The sequence below is a fragment of the Vanessa tameamea genome, chromosome 25 (genome assembly GCF_037043105.1).
Source record: "Vanessa tameamea isolate UH-Manoa-2023 chromosome 25, ilVanTame1 primary haplotype, whole genome shotgun sequence".
NCBI classification, from domain to species: domain Eukaryota; kingdom Metazoa; phylum Arthropoda; class Insecta; order Lepidoptera; family Nymphalidae; genus Vanessa; species Vanessa tameamea.
The window spans coordinates 3,450,413-3,473,452 of record NC_087333.1 but is presented as its reverse complement, the minus strand read 5'-3'; the positions used below and the strand labels follow the sequence as shown (position 1 = coordinate 3,473,452).

The following is a 23,040-nucleotide window of genomic DNA, read 5'->3' as shown; positions in this document are numbered from 1 at the left end:
GTTTATAGCAATCGAATCGAAGTGCCTATTCTACACAATGCAAACGCAACGATCCGGTTCGTTTGGAATCTATAATCAGTAGAATTAGTCTTCAGTTAGTTTCAGGAAGAGTCGAAATTTGACCGGAATAGAATCGGGAACGTATAATTCCGTTACAATTTCGTAGAATTGTCCCCCTGATGTTTAACAAAACCTTTAGTTGTTTTACAAAACAGATTTATTATATAAAACAGCTGTACCACGTTCAGTTCATTGCGCTACGGTTGACAAAGCTGCTACCCGAGTTATGATCTAATCAGTAATTATAAAATACCGATAAACGTCATAATCGTCGTTAAAAAACAGATAATCAAGCAATCGACCTACGTCATATTGTAAATCTTATATAATTTTATTATTTTATCTTCTATATTTCAAGCCACAGTATCATAGATTGATTTAGCTAAACATTTATGACTGTTGCTGAATGATTAGTCTGTGATTGTATCATATACTCATTACAACATTAATACGACATTTAGAAAGAGTAGAAGTCTTTAATGGCCTTTAAAAATCGCCTCGTAGAGATTAAGTTTAGACAGTCCATTATGAAAAAACCGTTTTTTTTTTGTAACTTAGTGACTAAGAAATCGACGTGAATATATAATATTACAAGTACAGATTAAAAATAGAAAAAAAAAAGTTTATTAAAAGAAGTTAATTATTTAATGATTATTTATAAAGCTTTGAAATAACAAGCAAATAACTACATTGTAATTACTTAAATGATAGATAGTCAAGTATTAGATAATTAGAATGTTATGTGTAACAATTTTCTAGCAGAGAGCGGTTGGGACCGCCTCTATAATGATCAAATTAAAGCCTCGGTCCGTTGGCAACTATTTGTAACGGATACAATACAGATAAAACATTTTTTTTTTTAACTTATATTTATGTCTACGAGTCTGTTTATGAAATATAATTATTTTGTTCTAACAAAAGTTAAAAAAAAGATACAGAAATAGAACAAAACAAAATTTAAAAAAGTTATTCTAATTATACAAAACCGGTGGAGTTTTGAAAAAAAAAAAACAACAGACAGTCTGCGCTTTTGACAATATTTTAACTTATTCCTTGTAAAATTCGATCGATTTATACAGTTACAAAGAATACTCGAGCTTTTTCAATGGAACATCGAGCATCGGTAAGACCACGAGATTTTTTTAATTTTTCATCTTTTATTTATTCGTGTCTTCTTATGTTAAATATGAAATAATCATTTTGTAACTTATACAATGAATACTATCAGTTTTTTTATCAATCGAACTATATCGATTCTCAGTAACTATTATACTCAAAATTCAATTCACAATAATGGTATCTTAATGTACTAAAAGAATCATTAAAATTGGTAGAAATCATTCATATCGCAAACATACAGGATAACTTAGCACTTTCAATTATCAAAATCGGTTAAAAGTACGTAAGCTATTAAAAAATAACACTTATTAAACTAACATAGATTAAAAAGTTACCTGGTTTAGGAAACATTGCTTTACAAAGAACATAGAAAACCAATCTGATTTGCCTTAAATACAGATTAATATAATCTTAATGACATTTAAACATAATTAAACTAACGGGAAACCATTGGTTAAAAGGTGACCACAATTTTTGAAACATGGTGGGAACAAATTTTTACTCTTTGACTCTAATTTCTGATTTCAAATATATATATATATATATAATTTGAAGCTATATTATGTTGTTACGTATGTTACGTTATGTTGAACCATTCACTACCGTTCAACAGTTACGAAGGTCATTATAATAAAACAGTAATTTTTAAGCATGCTTTGCTTTGCTTGTATTTGCAATATTTCACTATAAATATAGTGACCAGATATTTTATACCACATAGTCATGGAAGCATATTTTATAGCATAGGGTAGACTGGCATATGGGCTACTTGGTGACAAATGGTCTGTAACGTCCAAAGACATTGGCACTTTAAGAAATATGAACCACCCCATAAATAATAAAATAATTTTTAATCCTGCGACGCAACCTACGAACAGAACAAAGCTAGACAGTATATATTTGCCGCATAAGTAGTTCCAACAAAAATTGACCTTTTTATGTCAAGTCGGTTTGCCAGCTGGCAAGCGGACCACCAGGTGATAAGTGGTCCCATAGTAACGGCTTGAAATATAGTATATAAATGAAATATAAATATATATGTCCCTTATGACTGCAGTTACACTGGTTCCCATGACCTTCAAACCAGAACACGGCAATATTGAGTATTGCTGTTTGGTGGTAGAATTTGTGACGAGTTGGTGGTACCAATCCTGTATATATGTTACAACAAAAACATAGTTACAACAAACACGTTTCAAAATATAACGTTAAACTTTTAACAGAATTTTAACTTACCACAAGCATTAAGGAAGTCAACATTGTGGTGGTCTTCCTGCCCCACCTATCAGCTAGGTCACCTACTAGGAAACCGCAGAATATTGGTGGGAAGAAGGTCACTGAGGCCATCCAAGAGATCGTTTCGTCTGTGATTGGTTCTGGAGCTGGTCCGTCTTCTGATTGCAGGATAGGCGTCATTGGAGACTGCCAGCCCATTAACATTCCGAAGTTCAGCACCGGGATGGTTACTAGAAATAATAATTATGTCATTAGTGATATTACCAAATTAGTTTTAAGAGGCATATTCAAAAACCTTCTTGACTACTTATTTAGTTAATATACTTATCTATGTCGCTGTAACTGATATGTTTTTAATTTAAAAAATGCTAGAAATGTTAATTTATTATGTTTTGTCTCAGTTGCATGTAACTGTTATTTAATCGTTGAGCAATTAAAGGTTCTAGTTAGATCAGGTTAGATCAAGGTTCGACAGATTAAAACCTAACGTTAACAGATTATTATTGTCTTGTAATTCATTCAAAATTATCAGGTTTTATTAATGTTTTTATGTGAAAATGATCTTTACGGAAACGTAATTATTTGTAAGCCCAGTATATTCGCCAAATTGGTTGTTTTTTTTTTAATTTGTCGATGATATTTAAATTGCTTCGTACTATACCTCTTTATAATTTTAACTTGCATTGTATGATATACTAAAACGATGATATAATAAAAGTAATATCTCATTAATGTTTACAGAGAAATCTGTATTTATTTTAAATCTTTAATAGATACATGACCGTAATTACTTTTATATGGAAAAAGTCGAACTAATTCTAAACCGATTAAATTATTAGTCATGAAAAAACCCTAGTCATGAAAAAAACTTAGTAAAACGAATCAATTAAAAAAAGAACTTCATTTTAAACCGTATGAAAATTTATATTGTTGTAAATAGTGCTGAGCTGATATTTACACAGTGGTTTATAACACGTGAAATTATGTGTTCACAATCGGTTAAGCATCACTAAATTTCCATGGGCTTAATTTGTGTTTCAATTATGAACATGAGTAAGACGAATTTCTAAGTTTCTCCAAAGTCACACAAGTCCAGCTAGCATTTACCCAGCAATGGGGTACTTATCGAATGTTACTTTACTTTATAATTAAGCCGAACTCAATTTTTTACTTTTATTAAGCGTGTTAAATGCACAAAAGCATATAAAATATACTTTTCATAAAATCTCGTTGACAGTTTCATAATCAGTGTAATTTAAGTATTAAATTCCATTTAATGTAAGGCAGGGACGACAATTTAGCTGGAATGACGGGGCATTTAATAATTTAATTCAAATCTTTACTTGCGCGGACACATTTACTTAAAGACTAATGTGAATTAATGAAAATTATTTATAATATTGTCATTGTATTAAGTTCAGGCTTTATTTATATTAATAATAATAAACAGAGACATACAGAAACACAGAATAGTACATTTTTATACGTTATTAGTAACATGCAGTTAGCTGCACGTTCCGACTACGTAGGGATAGCATGGCTGTTTTTAACATATTAAATACCAATTACTTAAACGCCTGAATCGAGAATTATGCATTTCAATAACATTCAATTCAAGCAGTTCTTGTAAATATAAAGAAAAAGTTCCTGTTTACAATTATAGCTTAAAGTATGATATTACTTAATTTTTTTATACTTTCAAATTAAACAATATTTTTGTAAGAATAAAAATTATAATTTAGTTTTATTAATGTTTTCTATTCGATTCATTATAATAACACAGTCTCTTTACCAAAATAATAAAATAAATACTACACACAATACTCAGTTCTTTTATATTCTGCGTGTTTTTAATTGTCTGCGTTCGTTTATTATGTGTCCTTTAATAAATACATTTGATTAATTTAATTTAATTTAAACCTGCGCAGGAGTTGATATCGTGTAGGCGTTATTGCGAACGCAGACGCAGGATATTACGAGCTTTAATTTTATAATTAATTTATATACAAATATTTAAACTCGTAAAAATTTGGCCGCAAAATTCCACGGTGGTTGCATGTGTGCGGGCCGCTTGTTTGACATCCCTGATGTAAGGGAACGCGATCCGAGATGCGCCTGAGTTGATCATGAGTAAGAAACCAGTTCCTCATGCAAACAGCGGTCGTGATCCCGTGAGTCATGTGTGAACTTTGTGAATACAATTATGGGATCAGTTTTTAACATAATATAATTAGAATATAAGTGATTTGTATCATACTATGTCACCGTACTTGTATTTATTATGTATTTACAAACTATACATATACAGTTAAAACCCTTTATGGCGACATCGTTTAGAACAAAATATCGGTTATATTGACCAAAATCAAAGGTCCCGGCTGAATGCAATATAACTGTCTTATCAAAAATATTGCTTTGTACGACATTGCTTACTACGAAAAACCGCATTAAACGACCACATTTGGCTAATGTTTTTGGAGAATGATATCTGTAGAACAACCAGCTGAGTCGTATTGTAAACAATTGCTACTGAAGCAGACGAGTGCATTGATGTAGATAGGTCTATTGCGATTTGTGCACCGGTTACGGAAGATGATATTATACGAGAAGTTCAAGAAGAAAAAGACGAACTGATGAACAATTTACAGTGGCAACTTTGAATTATGGCCTCAATGCTGTTAGTGTATTACGCGAGATTGTTCTTTTTAATGAACAGTTCCACATGCATTATAACGATACGCTGATTAAACTCCAAAGTGAATTACAAAATGTGTATACAAGACAGAAGTGTTCCAAACAAACTAAAATTACAGATTTTATGCATACAGGAAAATGATATTGTTCTTTCTTGATACGTATACGTTTTGATTGAAATAAACTAAATATAATTTAATTTCATACATTAATATACATATTTTGCCTATTAAAACCTATGACCTACACATTCAATAATACCACTTCATAAAAAAATAAGCATCACCGGTTTTTACGACTAAATATGAGTAGTCCCTCCAATGTCGTTATAACAGATTTTGACTGTATGTCAATATAAAAATATTATTTATTCAAGTAGGCTCATAAGAGCACTTTTGAATCGTTGTGTTACAGAGTTGAATTAAATGTAATGCTACTGCCGGTGCAACGGTTCGGAAAGTAGATTCTACTAAGAACCGCCAAGAAACCCATTAGTTTCTCTTTTCCACCATTTTAATTACTGAGTCAGTAAAGTACAATTATTTTTTTATACATATTCAGCCTAGAAATCAATAAATATTAAGTCGGCGCTTTTTATCTGTAATATAATCAGTTATATGTAAAATTTTTAAACAGCAATTAATTAATTCAGGAATGAACTGATTTTTTTTTTAATTTAATAAATAGGCCACCTTATGAAGATGTCATCACCGAGTATAGACAGGCGTTTTAAGAAATATTAATCATCCTTTACATCGCCAATGCTCCACCAACCTTGAACCTAAGGAGCTATGTCCCTTGTGCCTTTAAGTAAAATGAGTCACTAACCTTTCAAACCGGAACACAACAATATCAAAGATTGCTCTATGGTGATGAGTAGGTACCTACTAAAACGGGTGCACAAAGCCCTACCAAGTACATCAATAATTTGTAACATCAAATTTAAATAGATAAATAAAGTACTCGTATCTAATGAGCCGAGATGGCCCAGTGGTTAGAACGCGTGCATCTTAACCGATGATTTCGGGTTCAAACCCAGGCAGGCACCACTGAATTTTCATGTGCTTAATTTGTGTTTATAATTCATCTCGTGCTCGGTGGTGGAAAACATCGTGAGGAAACCTGCTTGTGTCTAATTTCAACGAAATTCTGCCACATGTGTATTCCAACAACCCGCATTGGAGCAGCGTGGTGGAATATGCTCCATACCTTCTCCTCAAAAGGGAGAGGAGGCCTTAGCCCAGCAGTGGGAAATTTACAGGTTGTTTATGTTATGTATGTTATCTAATAATACTTTTGTAATATTTAAAAACACAGAATTATATTTATTCTCGCTGTATTTTATAATGCAACTCATTATTTATTTATATCATACAACTAATCACTTAAGACATTGGTATTGCTGTTGCTATAATTATTCAATTATACACTTAATTAACATTAAATATTTATGAGTATCTCGGTGATATACGTCTTGCCTTGCGATGTATCAGATGCCTGGTGCCGTTACCCTTTTGTCATCTCTACATAAAAGCTTAACATCTGGACGGAAATTATGCATAAAAATATTTAGTAATATCAGTAATTGTAATTCCATGATAACCAATACTGTGTTTCGAACGTGATTCATTAACGAACATTTGATCAAACAAACATTATTTTTCTGTGAAATTAGTATTTTTAAAATATTTTGTACTCTTATTTACGAAGTCAATGCTTACTATGAGGTTGATTAGTTCATCTCATTCAATTTAATTCGGTTCACTCACAATGCTCAGTTCGTAAGGAAATCTTTGATTTCGGTGATGCATTGACTTTAATAATTATAAAATCAATTCTCACAGAATCGATCTGCTGAACTGAGTTTTACTAGCATAACTTTTTCATCAAAATTTTTTTTTCTCACAACGATTTACAACAATTAAATTCTTCATGTGTGTATAAATATTGTTCGACACATAGGCATGCGAAATATTGTAATTAACATTTACGTGCTACACGTTCATCAGTGAGTCAACATTTTGGAAACGAAACGGGGGCTCTAACTAAATGGAAAACACTTCAAAAAGGAATGACGCAACATATATTTCACCAAATCTCAAATTTTAAATGTTTCTTTACTGAATTGGCAATAATGGTCGTAGTATTTTCATCGATTATTTCCTCCTCTTGTCATATTTCTTTCTCTAATTGTAACTCTGTCTGTTTGTTACCTCATCGCACCTAAATCACTTACTGACTGAGACGTAGCCTGGGTTCTGGATAAAGATATATAAATTACAGGAACAAAACTTCCTGTGGTATTATTGGTAGGACCATAGGAAACGAAGATTTTTTGGATAAATAATATTGGCGCGGAAGGAGACGCGGGATGAGATGAGAAACGAAAATATTATAGACATAAAATACAAGAAGACAAAGATACCTAGATGTTATATATTTCAACACGTTTGCTTTTATCACACAATGTTAAGTGAGAAATGTAACTTCAAAAGCTATATAAAAATCTCTACTTAAAAACATAAGACAGCAAAAAAATCTAGCCTGTAACTAATAGTTTAGATCATAAAATTATTTAAGATATGGTATTAAATATCCTGCTTTACTATTTATAGAGATCTGACTAAAAATAGACTTGCTGGTCTTTACTTAAGTTTTATTGCTACTTAAGATACAATTTCCCATTATAAGAAAATAAACCTTACATTCAATGCCATATAGTTTAAATTACTTGTGACGCAAGAGAATATGTCGAGACGGATGTTATGGGAGAGTTGTTAGAGAAAATAGCTTTCAAACAAACTCGTATAATATATATTATTTAATATTAAATTAAATAACTGTCTTAAGAACTGTAAGCTAAAATACAAGTTTCCCATTAATAGAATACATACAGTCTGTACTGAAAGTAGCCATTTCACAAGGATCAATTTTAGGTCCCTTTCTTTTTTTGATATATGCAAATGACCTTCTAAATGATCTTTCTATGTTAAGGGCATTAGTAATGTTTATTCATGACACATGCATGCGTAATATATTAATTAAAATTTACTTAATACACATTAATCAGTGAGTCAACAATTTGGTAACTTTTTTAAGTGGACGATAAACAAACTAATTATGACGACGTAATCAATGCAGTTAGTGAGAATTACTGGTACAGATTACTGACAAGTTGGTGTTTAAAACTAGTAATTTAGTTTTTAATGTCAAAAAGTACTGTAGTATTTAATTAAACTTATATAATAGAGTCAAGTTAATTGTGATCTATATAGAATTGATGTTAGTTTTTTTTTCAAAATCACTTTGAATTCGAAATTTCTGATCTCATCTGAATCCTTAACAGAAAGAGTTTTTCTGCAGCGTGCATATATGCGGATGTTACACTTTTAAAAAATCTGAAGCAAAAAGGTTTCATTTCTCTCACAAGTACTGTTGCGCGTATTTTCTTTCTGTTAAATATTGGGTTGTATATTGTTAAATATTTTCTATCTGGCTTAGCAGATAAACATTTGTCAATTGATCTTACAAAGGTCGGCTTGGAGACGACTTTTTTAAACTTTTATCTAATTGGTTCTGGTTTTGATAAAAAAGTTGGCTCATTTCTAAGTGTAAATTGTTGCAATTTAGTGGACAAAAGCTACCAACTTTAGAAATCTTAAGCGAAGGTCACTCGCTGACATCCGGGACTGTTTAATTTGTATTCACAGTTCCTGATGCGATAAACGATAACAGGTTGAGGAAATCATCCAAACTCGTATGGAATAACAGCAACTGCCGAGCATTTCCTAGTACATTGAAAGTGGTGGTAATATTACTCGTACATTTAACAGTAGTCATGTCAGGTAGTAAAATTGCTATGCCTCTTTTGACCTCTTCATAAAAAGGCGTTTGATAACTGCGCACAACACTATGCTAATCAAGCTAAGAATATTCTTTTCAAATTTGAAATAGCAGTGGCTCGTTGGAACCCATAAAAGATACTTATATGTGCTTTGGTATTGAGTGTGAGCATAAGTCATAATTATTTATATGTAGATACGACTACATTATATACATTTTTGCATAGCTTTTACTATTGTGGTTTGTCTCGTGAGGAATTTTTATTTACATTATAAAGAGGATAATATTTTTTGCTACATGTATTTAAATATGTACATTATTGTGCTTAACTACCGCAAAGAGTAAACACTCGTTGCATTTGTTTCTATTGTGAGACAAATTCTATTATTTTAACAACATAAAGAAAATACAGTAAAATACAATAACTGTACTTTAATTTTACTATACTATATTTAACTTGCTTACTCGTTAGAATTGTGGTGTTTTTTTTACTAATCTCCCTTTTGGAGCTCCCTAAAAGCCAGTCTATAGAGTATATTATAACATCACGCTACGAGTTACGCACCAGAGCAGTACCTACCCGACATTTGAATGTTAAGTTTGAAGTTTTTATTTTTGTAACTCAATCACGTCTCCACAGCCTCACACTATAATTATATACATTATTATATACTTAACAGTCTACGAATTAGTACATAGATAATGATTTGCTGCAAAAAAACTATATAAACATTAACAAGTAGGTATATGCAAACACGGTTACAAGTAAAACGTTTAATGTTAAAGTGGCACATAGACATTGGCGCTGAACTAAAAAAAATATGAACCATTCCTTTTACGGCCAATGCGCCACCAATTTTGGGAACTAAGTTATGTCCCTTGTGCCTGTAATTACACTGGCTCACTGACCCTTCAAACTAGAACATTACTAAGGATTGCTTTTTGGCGGTGAATTTGTGATGAGTGGGTGGTACCTACCTAAACGATTTTGCATAAAACTCAAGTAAATAAACTTTACATCATAATTTAAACTAAAGGATTTCAGAGAAAATAAATAATAATATAAAGGCGGTCTCACCCATGAGGGCCATGAAGAATTGATTGGCGATGCCGCCATGTTGGATGCGCGCGAACCATTGCTGCGGCAGATGAAGCATATTGCAACTGTGCTTGTTAATTGTATATTTTAATGACTCATCTTAGAGTCTGTCGAACCTGTAAAAAATAATTAGGTAAATATTTTTTTAATACTTGTAAAATAATAAACCTAAATTTAACAATGAAGATAAGATACGTGTAAGGCGATGTAAAAAGTCTAAAAGCCGACCCCTGTCACTTAAAACAACACAAACATTAATTATAGACCTATACAAGATACCTTCAATAGTTGACATTTTATCAATAATTTTTTAGTTTAAAATTTTAATCTTTATCAAACAAAACTAAAGCTTTGGTGCACAAATTACTCATACATAATGAATTCGCATTTATATCACGCCTAGTTTTCGTGATAAGCACTAGACCATCACCATACTGGTTCCGGTTCACTCCTAGGTCGCCAGTATATTTATAATAATAATAATCATTTATTTACTTTTACTCATATATTCATATTATGTATTTTTTTACAGATAAATTAAATAGTTAACAAATATAGACAAATTAATATTTCAGATCACACACTAAAAATAAACAAAATAATTAGTCACACTGTACGATAAATTAAGCAATAATATATAAAATAAAAAATTAATATATATATATAGGACAACATTACATACAAGAAAGGCTAAAGCGCCAAAATAGTACTTTTGCGAAATGGGATCTAAAATAAAGTTAGTAAAGCTCATTAACCAAAAGTACTTAAGCCTTTTTTCATTTCCACTGACAAAATATTGTATTTTGTTTTATTTTTATAAGCTAAGGAGTCAAGATGGCCCAGTAGATAGTATTTAAACCTTAACCGAAGATTGTGAATGCAATCCTATTTAAATTCAAATACAATAGTGATATCAAGTGATAAATCTACCATTTTTAAATGGCAACACGAACACATACTTTATTTTATATCATAATATTGATATAGATTTAATTTTATAGTCATGACGCTCATAATTATGTCTTTGTTTACATTAACATACTCACAGTGAAATCATAACGCATTTTCAAAGTAATCATTCTTGACAATTATTATTGCTCAGGATTTCATTTGTCATTAATACTAATTAAAGAATAATAATTCTGTAAAAAAACTATTTTTGAATTAGGTAACAGTTTTAATAGAAACTTGAAATGTCACGTGACTCAAACAAGCTTGCCTTAGATTATAATTATTATCCCAACGGCATATTGAATTAAGATGACAATGAGGTTCAAATTTCAAATGTGAATTGTTGCAAAAAAAAAAAATTACAATTTAGCGTGGCCGAGTTTTTTTGCGTTGTTTTTTTTTTAGTTATATTTAATATAAAGTCTTACGTAACGACGAAACAAATGTGTGAATATCTATTATATTCATTTAACCCGCTTTTTATAAACACAAATTACCAATTTTTCGTTATAAATTAATTATCAGTTAGCAGAAACTTATCGAGACACGTCTTAGTATGTATTATTCAAATCTTATTATCTTTTTTAATATAAAAAAAATACTACATGAAATTAACGGTCGTCAATGTTTTAGTAGTCTAATAGCACGTGATATAACCTCTTAGATCCCTCCATCGATAACGTACATACGTATGTATATGTAATTAGTGTGCATTTTACGCAAGTAACTCATTTCAACAAGCTTTCGTTTTTATTTAATTTAAATTCTTTTTTTTTTCTACACACTTTGCATCCGTGGGTTTTTTAAGGCTCTTTGTAGTATAGTCAAAGACAAAAGGCTTTTTTCAATATGGAAGCGTTACACTGGTTTATACTATTTCCATTTCTTTATTTTCTCGATGACAGCTCCCGTGAAAACTTGAACGAACGTCTTTTTTACATTATTAATTATTTTATATAATATGATGTTACACACGTACAAGGTAATACCAGAGTCGGAGAAACTGATAGGGATGGAACTATATCGATAAACGTAACACGATAACTGACCCGATATTTTTTTACAAAATGTAAGAAACTAAACTACTACCGGATAGTTTTGTACAAATTTATTGACTAATATTATATTTCATTGTAAGATGTTGCACGTATTAATTCTTGATTGATAATGCTAACTTCTTTAAAATTTTCGATGCTTTTGTAAAATAAGTAGGTAGGTACTCGACAGTGGAACGAAATAATTATAACAGGTAATCTTTATTTATTTATTTTAATCAAAATCTGATGAATCTTCACTGTTGCTCGATGAGCTCTCCACATCTCCATCCCCATCTCTCTTGAAAAAATATATTTGAATGTTTTTGTTGTAAGTAATTTGTCTTTGTTCAAAATATAATAAATATATGCAATCGATATCATTACTTATTTGGTCACAACACTACAAATATCAAATTAGAACTGCCATCGAGAAAATAAAGAAATGGAAATAGTACAGTGATAGAAACTCAGCGGTATTTTTTTTATTTTATATTTTATAATTACTGTTTTTATACGAAAACAAAAAAAAAAAAAGTTATCGCCTTGAGGCGCTCATCTCATTCCCAAGGTGTGCCAACTAAGAAGTCGAAATATGTTTGTTTGTTATAGTTCGTTTGCATTCTTATTAGTTCAAGGTTTCTTATATTGAAACATCATATTTGACGACAGAAGCACAGTTCGACCCTTCTAAGATTTCATGCAAATTATTTCTTATTGATAATGTCTATGGCAAAGCTCATTGCCATCGGGCCGAGTCTGAATTTTAGTTTTAAGTGATAAAAAATATATTTATCAGTTCATAAATTTAATGTGACTACGGAAATTATTTTATTAAATTGACTAGAGACGATTTATCTAACTAAACTAACAATTGTGAAATCTTGCTTATCTCGAACTATACACGAATGACAGATAACTATGATATAGTTATTGTTACGTGATCGAAGTGTCTGCGGCGTGTCAGACGGGATAAACTCGATGCTTTTTATATGACCTCTTAAAGAAATAAATGATATTTTCATATGACAATCTTATATCTCTGACTTTTCAATGTCACGCATAATCTGGGGGAATTTGAGGATTTCTTTTGGAGTGTCTTATGATAATTCCTTCAAAGTAATTTCGCGGTAAACCAAACGCATCGTAGTGTTCGATTTAACTCACCTAACCAGTTTTAACCGGTTCCAAAAACAATTGCTGCATAATTAACATAGTATTTGATTAGATGATCGTTCGTTCCCGTAATAATATACATAATATAAAATATAACAATACTAGTTGTCGCCCGCGGCTTCTGTCGCGTTTTCGGGATCGATTGTTAGGCAATTTATCCTAAGTTCTTGTTTGGGGTTCAAGCTTCAAAAAAATTTCATCAAATGTGGTTTAGTGGTTGGCAGCCACGAAAAAGTAACAGACGGAGTTACTTTAGCATTTATAATATTAAGTATAGTGTATAATTATATAGGTAACGTTGGTGTAAACACTTTTCAATTTCTTCACTGTTAACCTTCAGTGATATTTTTCTCGGCTTATCGACAAGGCCAGTCGCATTTCAAATCGGGAATTTAATCTGCGATTATTAGGTTGTTACTTCTGAAATACAATGTTATTTTTTTAATATGCTATACGATCCATATTTAAACAGCCATTCATAAAAAATATAGATAAGATGAGGGTTGATCAAATTGATTGAATAGCCACTTAAATTAAAAATATCTACATGTTTATTGTATTATAACGCGTATACATTATATCAAATTCGTCGGACTGTATGTATATTATTGCGTAAAAGACAAAGGATAATATGATGATCGGAATATTCTCAACTTAATTTGGCAGCTTACGTCAATGCGTTCCGAGTTGTCTACACCCAATCCATACTAGACGTGAGAATTTCAATGAGATAAGTCTGATTGACGACTTTAAGCGTTTTATATCTTGTTAATATTCGCGATGTCACGTACTTATACGTCACAATGTGATGACTTTTTATTAAAGAACATAGGCAACAGTCTCGAGTTAAAATGCCAGTAAACATCGTTAAGTTTTAACGTTAACGTCTTTATTTATTTGTGTACAATTATTTTGTGCTTGACGTTAAAAGAAAACAACGTGAAAAGAACATGGCAAGAATATTAGATTTTTTTTTGCTTTTTATTTACCATTAGAACAGTGTTTAATTTTAAAATCTTAGTTTGATGAAAAAAAAAAAATATATATATATAATATTATATTTATATTTTCTGATGTCTTCTCTGACGCTTACAAAGTGGTGAGATAGCTTTAAAGTCGCAGTGTAATTTATTCAAAGCAGGATATTGAGTCAATGTATCAATCATATTGTGACATGATTCATACAATATACTCATAACTTCTATAGTATTCATTACAAATTACCCTCTTACTTACATTATATTAAAGCCTATTTAATAAAAGTGCAAATTGGTTTATATTGCCTTACAGTATTAGTTAATACACTAAAGTGTAATGTCTAGAGGACAGCTACTGCGGGACTGATTTTGGCGGGATTCGTGTTTGAACGTCGAACTTGAGATGTCAGACCAGACCAGAATAACAGTGATGTTGGGCGAAAATCGTTTAATATTTTTTTCCTTCAAGTAATTTCGCATTAAATTCTATGCCTGAGCGACAATTTTACTAACAAATTGTCACCTTATCGCAATCGATACGAAACCCGATTTTCCTATTCTAGTAACACAGCAAACCAGTTGCTGTTCGGTCGAAGTCGAATCGAAATATAATCGGATCGTAATCGATATAAATAAGTAGTACTGGCCATTAGTTACGATTAAGGTGATGTTCATTTTTTTAGGAATTGTTCTTGATTCCGCCTGATTTTATAATTAAGTATGACAAACATAAACACTGATTTAATAAAAATAATAATATTGTTTAGGTTTTGTCACACTCGTCGTTTAAAAAAGATAAACATTATGTCATTAATTTCACGGAGAATAGTCTCCATGAAATTAATGACATTCGTTCATTACTAAACTATTAGATTTCAACGTACCCGTTGGGAATGCATTTGTGTATTACCAATAGGTCTGCATATGAGTGTTTCTCTGCTAATTGGAATATAGCCCATATAACACTGTCCCAAGCACGTTTGTTTTGGAAATTTAAGTAAATACAATTAAAGGTATTTATAAATGAAATTTGTATCGTGGAAAAGCCCACACATTTTATTATTTATTTGCGAGTTTTAGACGATTTTATTGAAAACCGCGACTGTTATAATCATACAGGGGAATGATTATTTGGAGGATAAACATATTTTTATTGTTTGTATGACGTTGTTCGACCTCTTTTTATACCATAGAAGTTGCTGCATTGCAGTGCATTGAAGTGCCCTTTAGCGGTTGCAACGAGGATCACAAAATCCTCCAAAATACGTGCCAACTTTCATAGTGATTAGTTAAACAGTGTTAAAGTCTTTTTGTATACCTAATAAAATTATACTCATTAATTTTCCTAATTAATATATAGCGTTAATATGAATATTATATAATTTTATTACGTTTAATAGAATCGTGGGAATTGTTATAGTAAATTTCAATTATTGTTTTGTTGACATTGTGAAATGTTGATAACCGGCGGAAATCGGTTTTGACCGGTGTAATGCGGCGCTTGTTTTATTGTCGTCACCAATTGTATTGGGTTGATTGTATGGTTTAACAGTCTACTGAATTGAAGCATTAAGTATGCGTAAATGTCAGTAGTTCAATGAATTTATTCAATAATACAATCACATTACATAATTTGTTTTAAAAAATATTTACCCACAGTTCTACATATAAACTTGTGCATTGTAATCAAATCAATATAAAATTTGACTCTGATTGACTATTGTATCATCAATTATCAAGCTTGTTATGTCAATTTGACGTTTAACTGTCATCCGCCAGAGTGCGGATTCCACCGAAAACAACCGGCAAGAAATTCGACAGTTGGTCGTCACACTAATTTCGTTTTATATTTATAAAATGTATATAAGATTATGTATGAAAACCAATGTGTTATTTTTATATAATTTCTATAACTTTGTAATAAATAATAATAGCATTGCTTATTTTTTTTATTATGTTGCTAGCAAACGGGGTAATGGACCACTCATTGGTAAATGGACACCATCACACATAGAAATTGGCGCCGTAAGAAATATTAACCATTTCCTACAACATGTGCGACCCAGCTTGGGAGCTCAGATATTATTTCTCTCGTGCCGCTTAAACCGGAACTGGAAAAATAAAATAAATAAATAAATTTTCTTATGATAGAAATAAAAAAAATATCTGGGAGATTTTATTAAACTGTTCACATTCTATATAATATAATTCAGTCACAGTAAAAACTAATACAAGTAGTACTAGTAATAAATGAAAATAACCCTAAGTAGAACTACGAAGGAACCCGGGAAGAACTACAGTGAGTGCTATTCCATAAAAAACTCACTACGTAATTACGTATCTCACTTGTCAAATGTTGAAAACATTTACGATGTTACGCATGTGAGGTCATAAATATTACAAAGTAATAGTTATGTTACTTCGAATATAATAATAATATTGAAATGGCAAACGCTCAGATTATGGAATAAAGGGTACACAGAACGCGAACAAGAAGACGGCTCGTTTCTCACTACAGATAATTTTTATTATCTTTTGGTCCTTCACTATAATGTTCCGCGTGCTCTATCTGATATCTGAGGGTATTTTTTATTTATTTTTTATTTTGTCGTAGGTCTTGCGTTTTTTTTTAATCTAGAAAAATAACCTCGAATTATAAATATAATATTATTTTGTTTTTTGTTATGTGAATTTCTTAAGGATATATTTTAAAGGGATTTCAACGACTTTTCCGGAATATTTTATCGCAATAGTACTTATTTGAATATGTTCATTTATTCTAATTTTTATAATGATCAGCTATTGGTCAACTTAAATCGGATCATGTGAACCAAAAATTTGTTAACATTCAAAAATATATTTATATTTATTCAAGTACAGTTTACAAGCTCTTTAAAATCGTCATTTTACAGTATTAAAAATAAAGCTATAACCTAACTTGTTGTATACTTGTTTTTTTTTTTTTTAATCTCAAATATCTTACCAAGAATAATCGCAAAATTCCATACAAAAATTCCGTTATGAAGGGAAACCGCGCGTGTGCCCCAGTAACTAAGGCACCATGTTTGTTGAGAGCTCGACAAATGTGTGTATCTTAAGAAATATGAATACATGAGCTTATTTCCTGATGTTTCATGGATGTTGTTGTTAATAGTTTATGGTTATACATAATCTGAACCTGTATTTTTTACTAGAACGTATTACACATTTACATATTAATATTTAGTTTTGAAATATATAAAATAAACTTATCTGAAATTTAATAAAAATTTTACGGTATATTTTTTTTTATTTATTGTAAAATTTTTTTTAAAAAAAAAAAGTAATAAGCCTGTTAATATACCATTGCTGATCAAAAGACTCCTATTCTCTCAATGAGAAGCTTTCGAGCGTATTCCACGATATCATGGTGGAAAACGCTCCAATGAACGCCGAAATAGTTCGATATATTGATCTATGTAGCAGAATTTCATCCAACACATACAGGATTCCTGACAATGTTTGCCTTAATAGCCGAATTTTAAGTACAAAGAGCTGTGATGGCACAGTGCAAATATAAAACGAAAATTTCGGATTCAAACATGGGCACCACTGACTTCGAATATATAAAATTGCGTTGATATCTCATATTTTAAGGCACAATTTATTGAATTAATTGTAACAAATGACCTATTTTGTGCTAGCGGTCTTATTGAAGACAGCTTTAAAGCGGAATGTATTAGGGACGCTTGATCAACGTTAGTTATACCGATTAGTTAATGTCCAGTTACTATATTCAAGAAACGATTCGTTTACGAGACTTAATTCAAAAGTTTCGAGCCAGGATTGTGTCGTAAGTACTCAAATGAAGAATTTTATTCAAAAACTATTAAATTGGCAACGATTTCAAAATAAGATAATAAAATATGGATTTTCTTTGTCCTATTAAGAATTAATTAGTAAATAATAAAGATCATTACGGTTTAATTGTTTACGCAATTAATGTCGAATACATTGACGTAATATGTATTTTTGCAAATATACATAATTGTTGTCGATATAAATTTTCATAATTTATTCAATTATCGAGTGAATATTATTTATTTATGATTTCTGATAACACAGATTCATAATGAACATACTTCAAGGGTTGCTTATGGTACTCACTTTAAATATTAATTTTTTTTAAATTTTTAATTATATTATTGCATTTGTGCCGTTTGCAGTTAAAAAAATATTTAAAGTAGTATAAAGATTAAAATCAAACGATTTTAGAATTTTAGATCTCGTGGCAGGAAGGCTTGTTAAATTTTCCCAGAGAATCGGAATGGCGATTCAACGGGGAAATGCTGTTAGAATTCTTGTCACTATTCCACGCGCTCGTGACGCGTACAGATATTGATTGAAGCCCTTAAAATAAGTTATGTAATTTTCTTTAATATTAACTGTCATTTTGTTTAAAACTTGTATAATATTTATTTTTAAATTAATGCCAATATTATCTCTCAAAGACCAATTTCGGTCAAGGAAGCCATTTTTAATGAAGTAAAGCTGCTAAAACGGGGAGAATTTCATTGAGATTAGACACATGCAGGTTTCCTGACCATGTTTTTCTTCAGTGCCTAGCACGAACGAATTATAAACATAAATTAAGCACATGGAAATTCAATAGCTTCCTGGGTTTGAACTCGCAACTATCTGCATTACTTTTACTGGAGTTAATATATAGTGATGGAACAAGAAAACATTGTAAATGATTGCTTATCCCTATTTTAAACATAGTTAATTTTATTTCGAAAAATCGTTAACCCGAAGACGAGATGTCGCGTGAAAGATCTTTCACACGCACATCAAGAAGGGTCACGCAGTCACACAGATTACAAATAAACAATGACATTTGAATTGACTATTTCATCTTGTGTGTCAACACAGTTACATGATCATTTGTAATTACACAAGCGTAAAGATTGAATAATTTTAGTAAAATTTTCTTAAAAATATGTGTATAATATATTTAGAAAAAAAACGGCGTTAATGTTACAATATAGGAAACTACTAATGGCTCACATTTTAGAGGTTAGTCGTCAGGTCGTGAAAACTCTCAAAATAGCCTTAGACTACATCTTGCGGTCTACTTAAGAAAACATAATCGTGTAATGACGTCACTCGTTTTGGCTCGTTACGATTTATGTCATATTCTATAAATATTTTACACTAAAAACACACACACACACATGATCGCGCCCTTACTGTATGAATTAAATGCCGAATGAACTGGCACATCTGTTTCGTAATCTTGTAGTCTCAACTGTTTTTTTTTTTCTTAAATATTAAAGGTACAAAGACTTTTCTCAGAAAGGTTTAATTCATTACACCTGGTTTCTTAGGATTAGTCACTTAAATTTGTTGAGATATTATTTGGGCTTTCGTTTTATTTAGGTTTTTTCAAATTGTTAAGTAGGTAATAAAAGTGAAAAAGTAGATGAAATTAAATTAATAAATAACATATACATTGTTATCGTTGTATAGACCTATATTTTTTTTTAATTAAATGAATATAACGAAGAAGAATTCTTGACCACAGATACAAATAAAATTGTTGAACAACAGAAAAAAAAATCATTTTTGGATTACATTTTTAATTATTTTTCTATCATAAAATAAGCCAGTTTATTATTAATATTTATTTAAAGTTGAGTTAATTGAATAGCTTAGTTTAACTAAATTCGTCATTTGCGTCGTTGTAGGTACTATTCTACTCAATGAATTTTGATGTGTTTTGCAATGTTGCTATACGTAACGTTTGAATGTTGATGTAAAATTTTCCACAGCTTGCTCGTCGGCCTCGGCTAAGAGATCACGGGCCTGCTCCTGGTACGTCTCTCGGCAGCGCGGACCATGTGAGTGGCCTCGTTGGCTAGGGGAGAGTGGGAGGGCTCGCTACTCGAGCCTCCCAGGTGTTTTACACCGGCGAGCGGCGGAGCCAACCCTCTTATCCGGCGCAGGGCGTCATCTTCGTTGACGCCCAGCCTCCAGTGGCGGACTCGGGGGAGTTCGTCACATTCCGACATAGAGGATGAGGATGAATGCGCGCACTAGGCCCCCGACCGGGCGGCATGCGTAAATGCATTTCCTTCTCGTACAAAAAAGGGTAGGTTTGTATATACCTAAAACGTACGATCGATCATCAAACATAGTATTTAATAAATCTTCTTTTTTAAATTCTTCAAAAACCAATTAATTTATCGAGATTAATTTGGTTTAGCCACAGTCAGTAGTTAATATTTCTCAGATAGATCTATGACGACAATGTAACCTAACCTCACTAATATTATAAATGCGAAAATTAGTTTCATTAATTATTTATATACACTTACACATAAACGAACATCTTGAAATTTTGCACATACATTGTCAGGGAATAGAAAAGAACATGCATAAAGGGTACCTAACACATGCCCTCCCCATTTCAGCGATACAAAAGCAGTGTAATAATTGTAGCTGGAAGATAAGGAATCTAGCTTTATGAAGTGTGTCATAAACAAGGAGGAAGTTTTTCATGATGATTAGATGAGATCGAGAAAGAGAAAGACTCAAGGGAAAGAAATAAGATACTCTAATGGTCTAAAATGTATATCTTCTCTACATTGAAAGCCCAAGCCTCGGAAAACTAGGTCGTTGACCATATTAAATAAAACTCAAGTTTCTATGTTCTTGCTCTCGTAATGTGTTTTCTTTGCGCTTTTGTATTATTGATATCAGAGACGTTTAAAATAATTCTTAGTTACAATTAAATGCAATAAGTTATATATCTCTAGTATTGGAAATATATAACGTAGTTTTAGTGAATCGTGTAAGAAATAAAAAAATATTTGTCAAGTAAGATAAAATCCGATCGGCGAATGTTTTTTGTAAGTAATCCAAATGTCGACGTAATCTTACGCTTATAAGTAAACGAACATCTTTAAATTTAGCATACTTTGCTTTAAAGCGCTTTTAAATTTTCCTCGAAGTATAACTACTGTGTTTCGAACAGGATATTTGATGACATTTTAAATATTATTTTCCTAAGGAAGTATAGCTATACCTGTTTATTAACTTTAAATTATACGATTGTATCTCGATAAGCTTATCAAGAATACAATCACATCATTTAAAGTTACGTAATATAATACTATATAATACTACCCTCCGACTTTAACGTACTATTGTGCACAAGAAAATTTAACAATTCACACTTGACAACAATAGACCTATAAGTTGCTGTAACTTTATTTAAACAGAGGAATAAATTATTATTAAGCAATATCCAGATAAAAAATACATTATTAAAACACCCAGTCCTAATATTATATTTATAGATATCCTACAATAAAGACGAATTCAGAGCAAGTATTCAAATGAGATTTTGATATTTTATACCTTGACCTTGATTAAATAACAATTGAAGATTTTTAGTCGAATTACGTTATTGCTAATATTTTATTCGACGACCATAATAGCACTATAATTATATTGACTGAGATTATCTTAATAGTCATATTCAAAACTTTTATAGCTTTAAAATTATTGAAATATGAATAATAATAATTCATGCACTTTTGGGTCATTTGAGGCCAGTTTGGGGCCTTTTTCGGACAGACAGGGGTGCCTTGAGCCGCGTGTCGTTATTTTTAATAAAGCAACTGTGTGTTGTTTGTAATTATTATTATTATTAAACAAACATTTAACAAAATATTTGTAGTAGTGATTTTTTTCGGACAAGCTTAAGAACAATAGTTGTTAAATCTATAAAATAACAGAACAGTATTTGTATGTAAAATACAAAACAACAACAGAGTTTAATGGTTGTGAAGGACAATTTAAGTGTAGGATTAAGGGAACGATAACGAAAGGTTGACTACAATATGAGATTTTTTGTTCTTATTAAGTAAAAAAAGGTTAACATTCACGGGGTATTTCTTTGTCATTTTGGAGTAAATTTAAAGATGATTATCGAAATATCTTGCAGGTTTTAGTTTAGCTAATAATATATATTCTTACTTTGCTCAGAGTAAATTTCAAATGCGGCTCTGGATGTTTTATCGAAATAGAGGACAATATATTACTATAACGCTTAAAAATATCGACATGTTATAATAGCGAACCTCTTTATGACATCCGTCTATAAACTATGCCACAAGTATAAATTTTATTTCGATAAACGTAATAAATCGAATGAATAGTCGAAAAACAGGATCTATCAATATGATAAACAAAAGCTATAACTCAATGCTTGAGCAAACGAAAACTTATTTTATTAACATCATTTAGTTTGGGATTTATTCAATAATACTATATTTAAATATGTACTTACGATTCTGTCACTCGTGTACCACCATTCATTATTAATTATTCGCACAGTACAGTCGAGTAAGTATAATATAAGTTACTTTCTCTTTAATTTCGTCGATTAACACACAAACTCGATTTAAACACTAAAAGTTAAAACGATACGAAATAAATTATATTCTTTTAATTTATTATATCACTGAAATATTAACTTCTCGTCATTGAGATCGACCGAATTATAAAAATGGATAATAGTTGCGCGCGCGCACGTACATTCTCTGCGGATGCACGCCGCTCACTAGACGCCCGGTTCATTGGTTGGTGTTATAAATTAAAATGTAAACAAACAAAAACCCACTTCCTGTCCGCCAAAGAGTGTCCGTATTATCTTTCTTTCTCTCTCTGTCTTACACATATTCCTGAGCTTTTTTTTTTAAATAGTTTAAATATATCTAGTAATAAAAGTTCCCATGGGACTGTAATTAATTTTATAAAATATTGTTTGGCTTACAACAGGCTACAATTTCAAGATTTTGTTGTT

General features: G+C 30.9%; 1 protein-coding gene across 1 annotated transcript in view; it reads right to left on the bottom strand.

Moving 5' to 3' along the window:
- Positions 1-22,768, bottom strand: part of LOC113403514 (solute carrier family 2, facilitated glucose transporter member 8-like) — a 34,314-nt gene extending 11,546 nt beyond the window's left edge. The window contains exons 1-3 of the mRNA XM_026644097.2: positions 22,525-22,768; positions 10,031-10,167; positions 2,416-2,645 (exon numbers count right to left, since the gene is read on the bottom strand). Of these exons, the coding sequence (XP_026499882.1) occupies positions 2,416-2,645; positions 10,031-10,109 (309 nt within the window). The 5' untranslated portion in view covers positions 10,110-10,167; positions 22,525-22,768. The remainder of the gene's footprint in view (positions 1-2,415; positions 2,646-10,030; positions 10,168-22,524) is intronic.
- Positions 22,769-23,040: the final 272 nt, after the last annotated feature.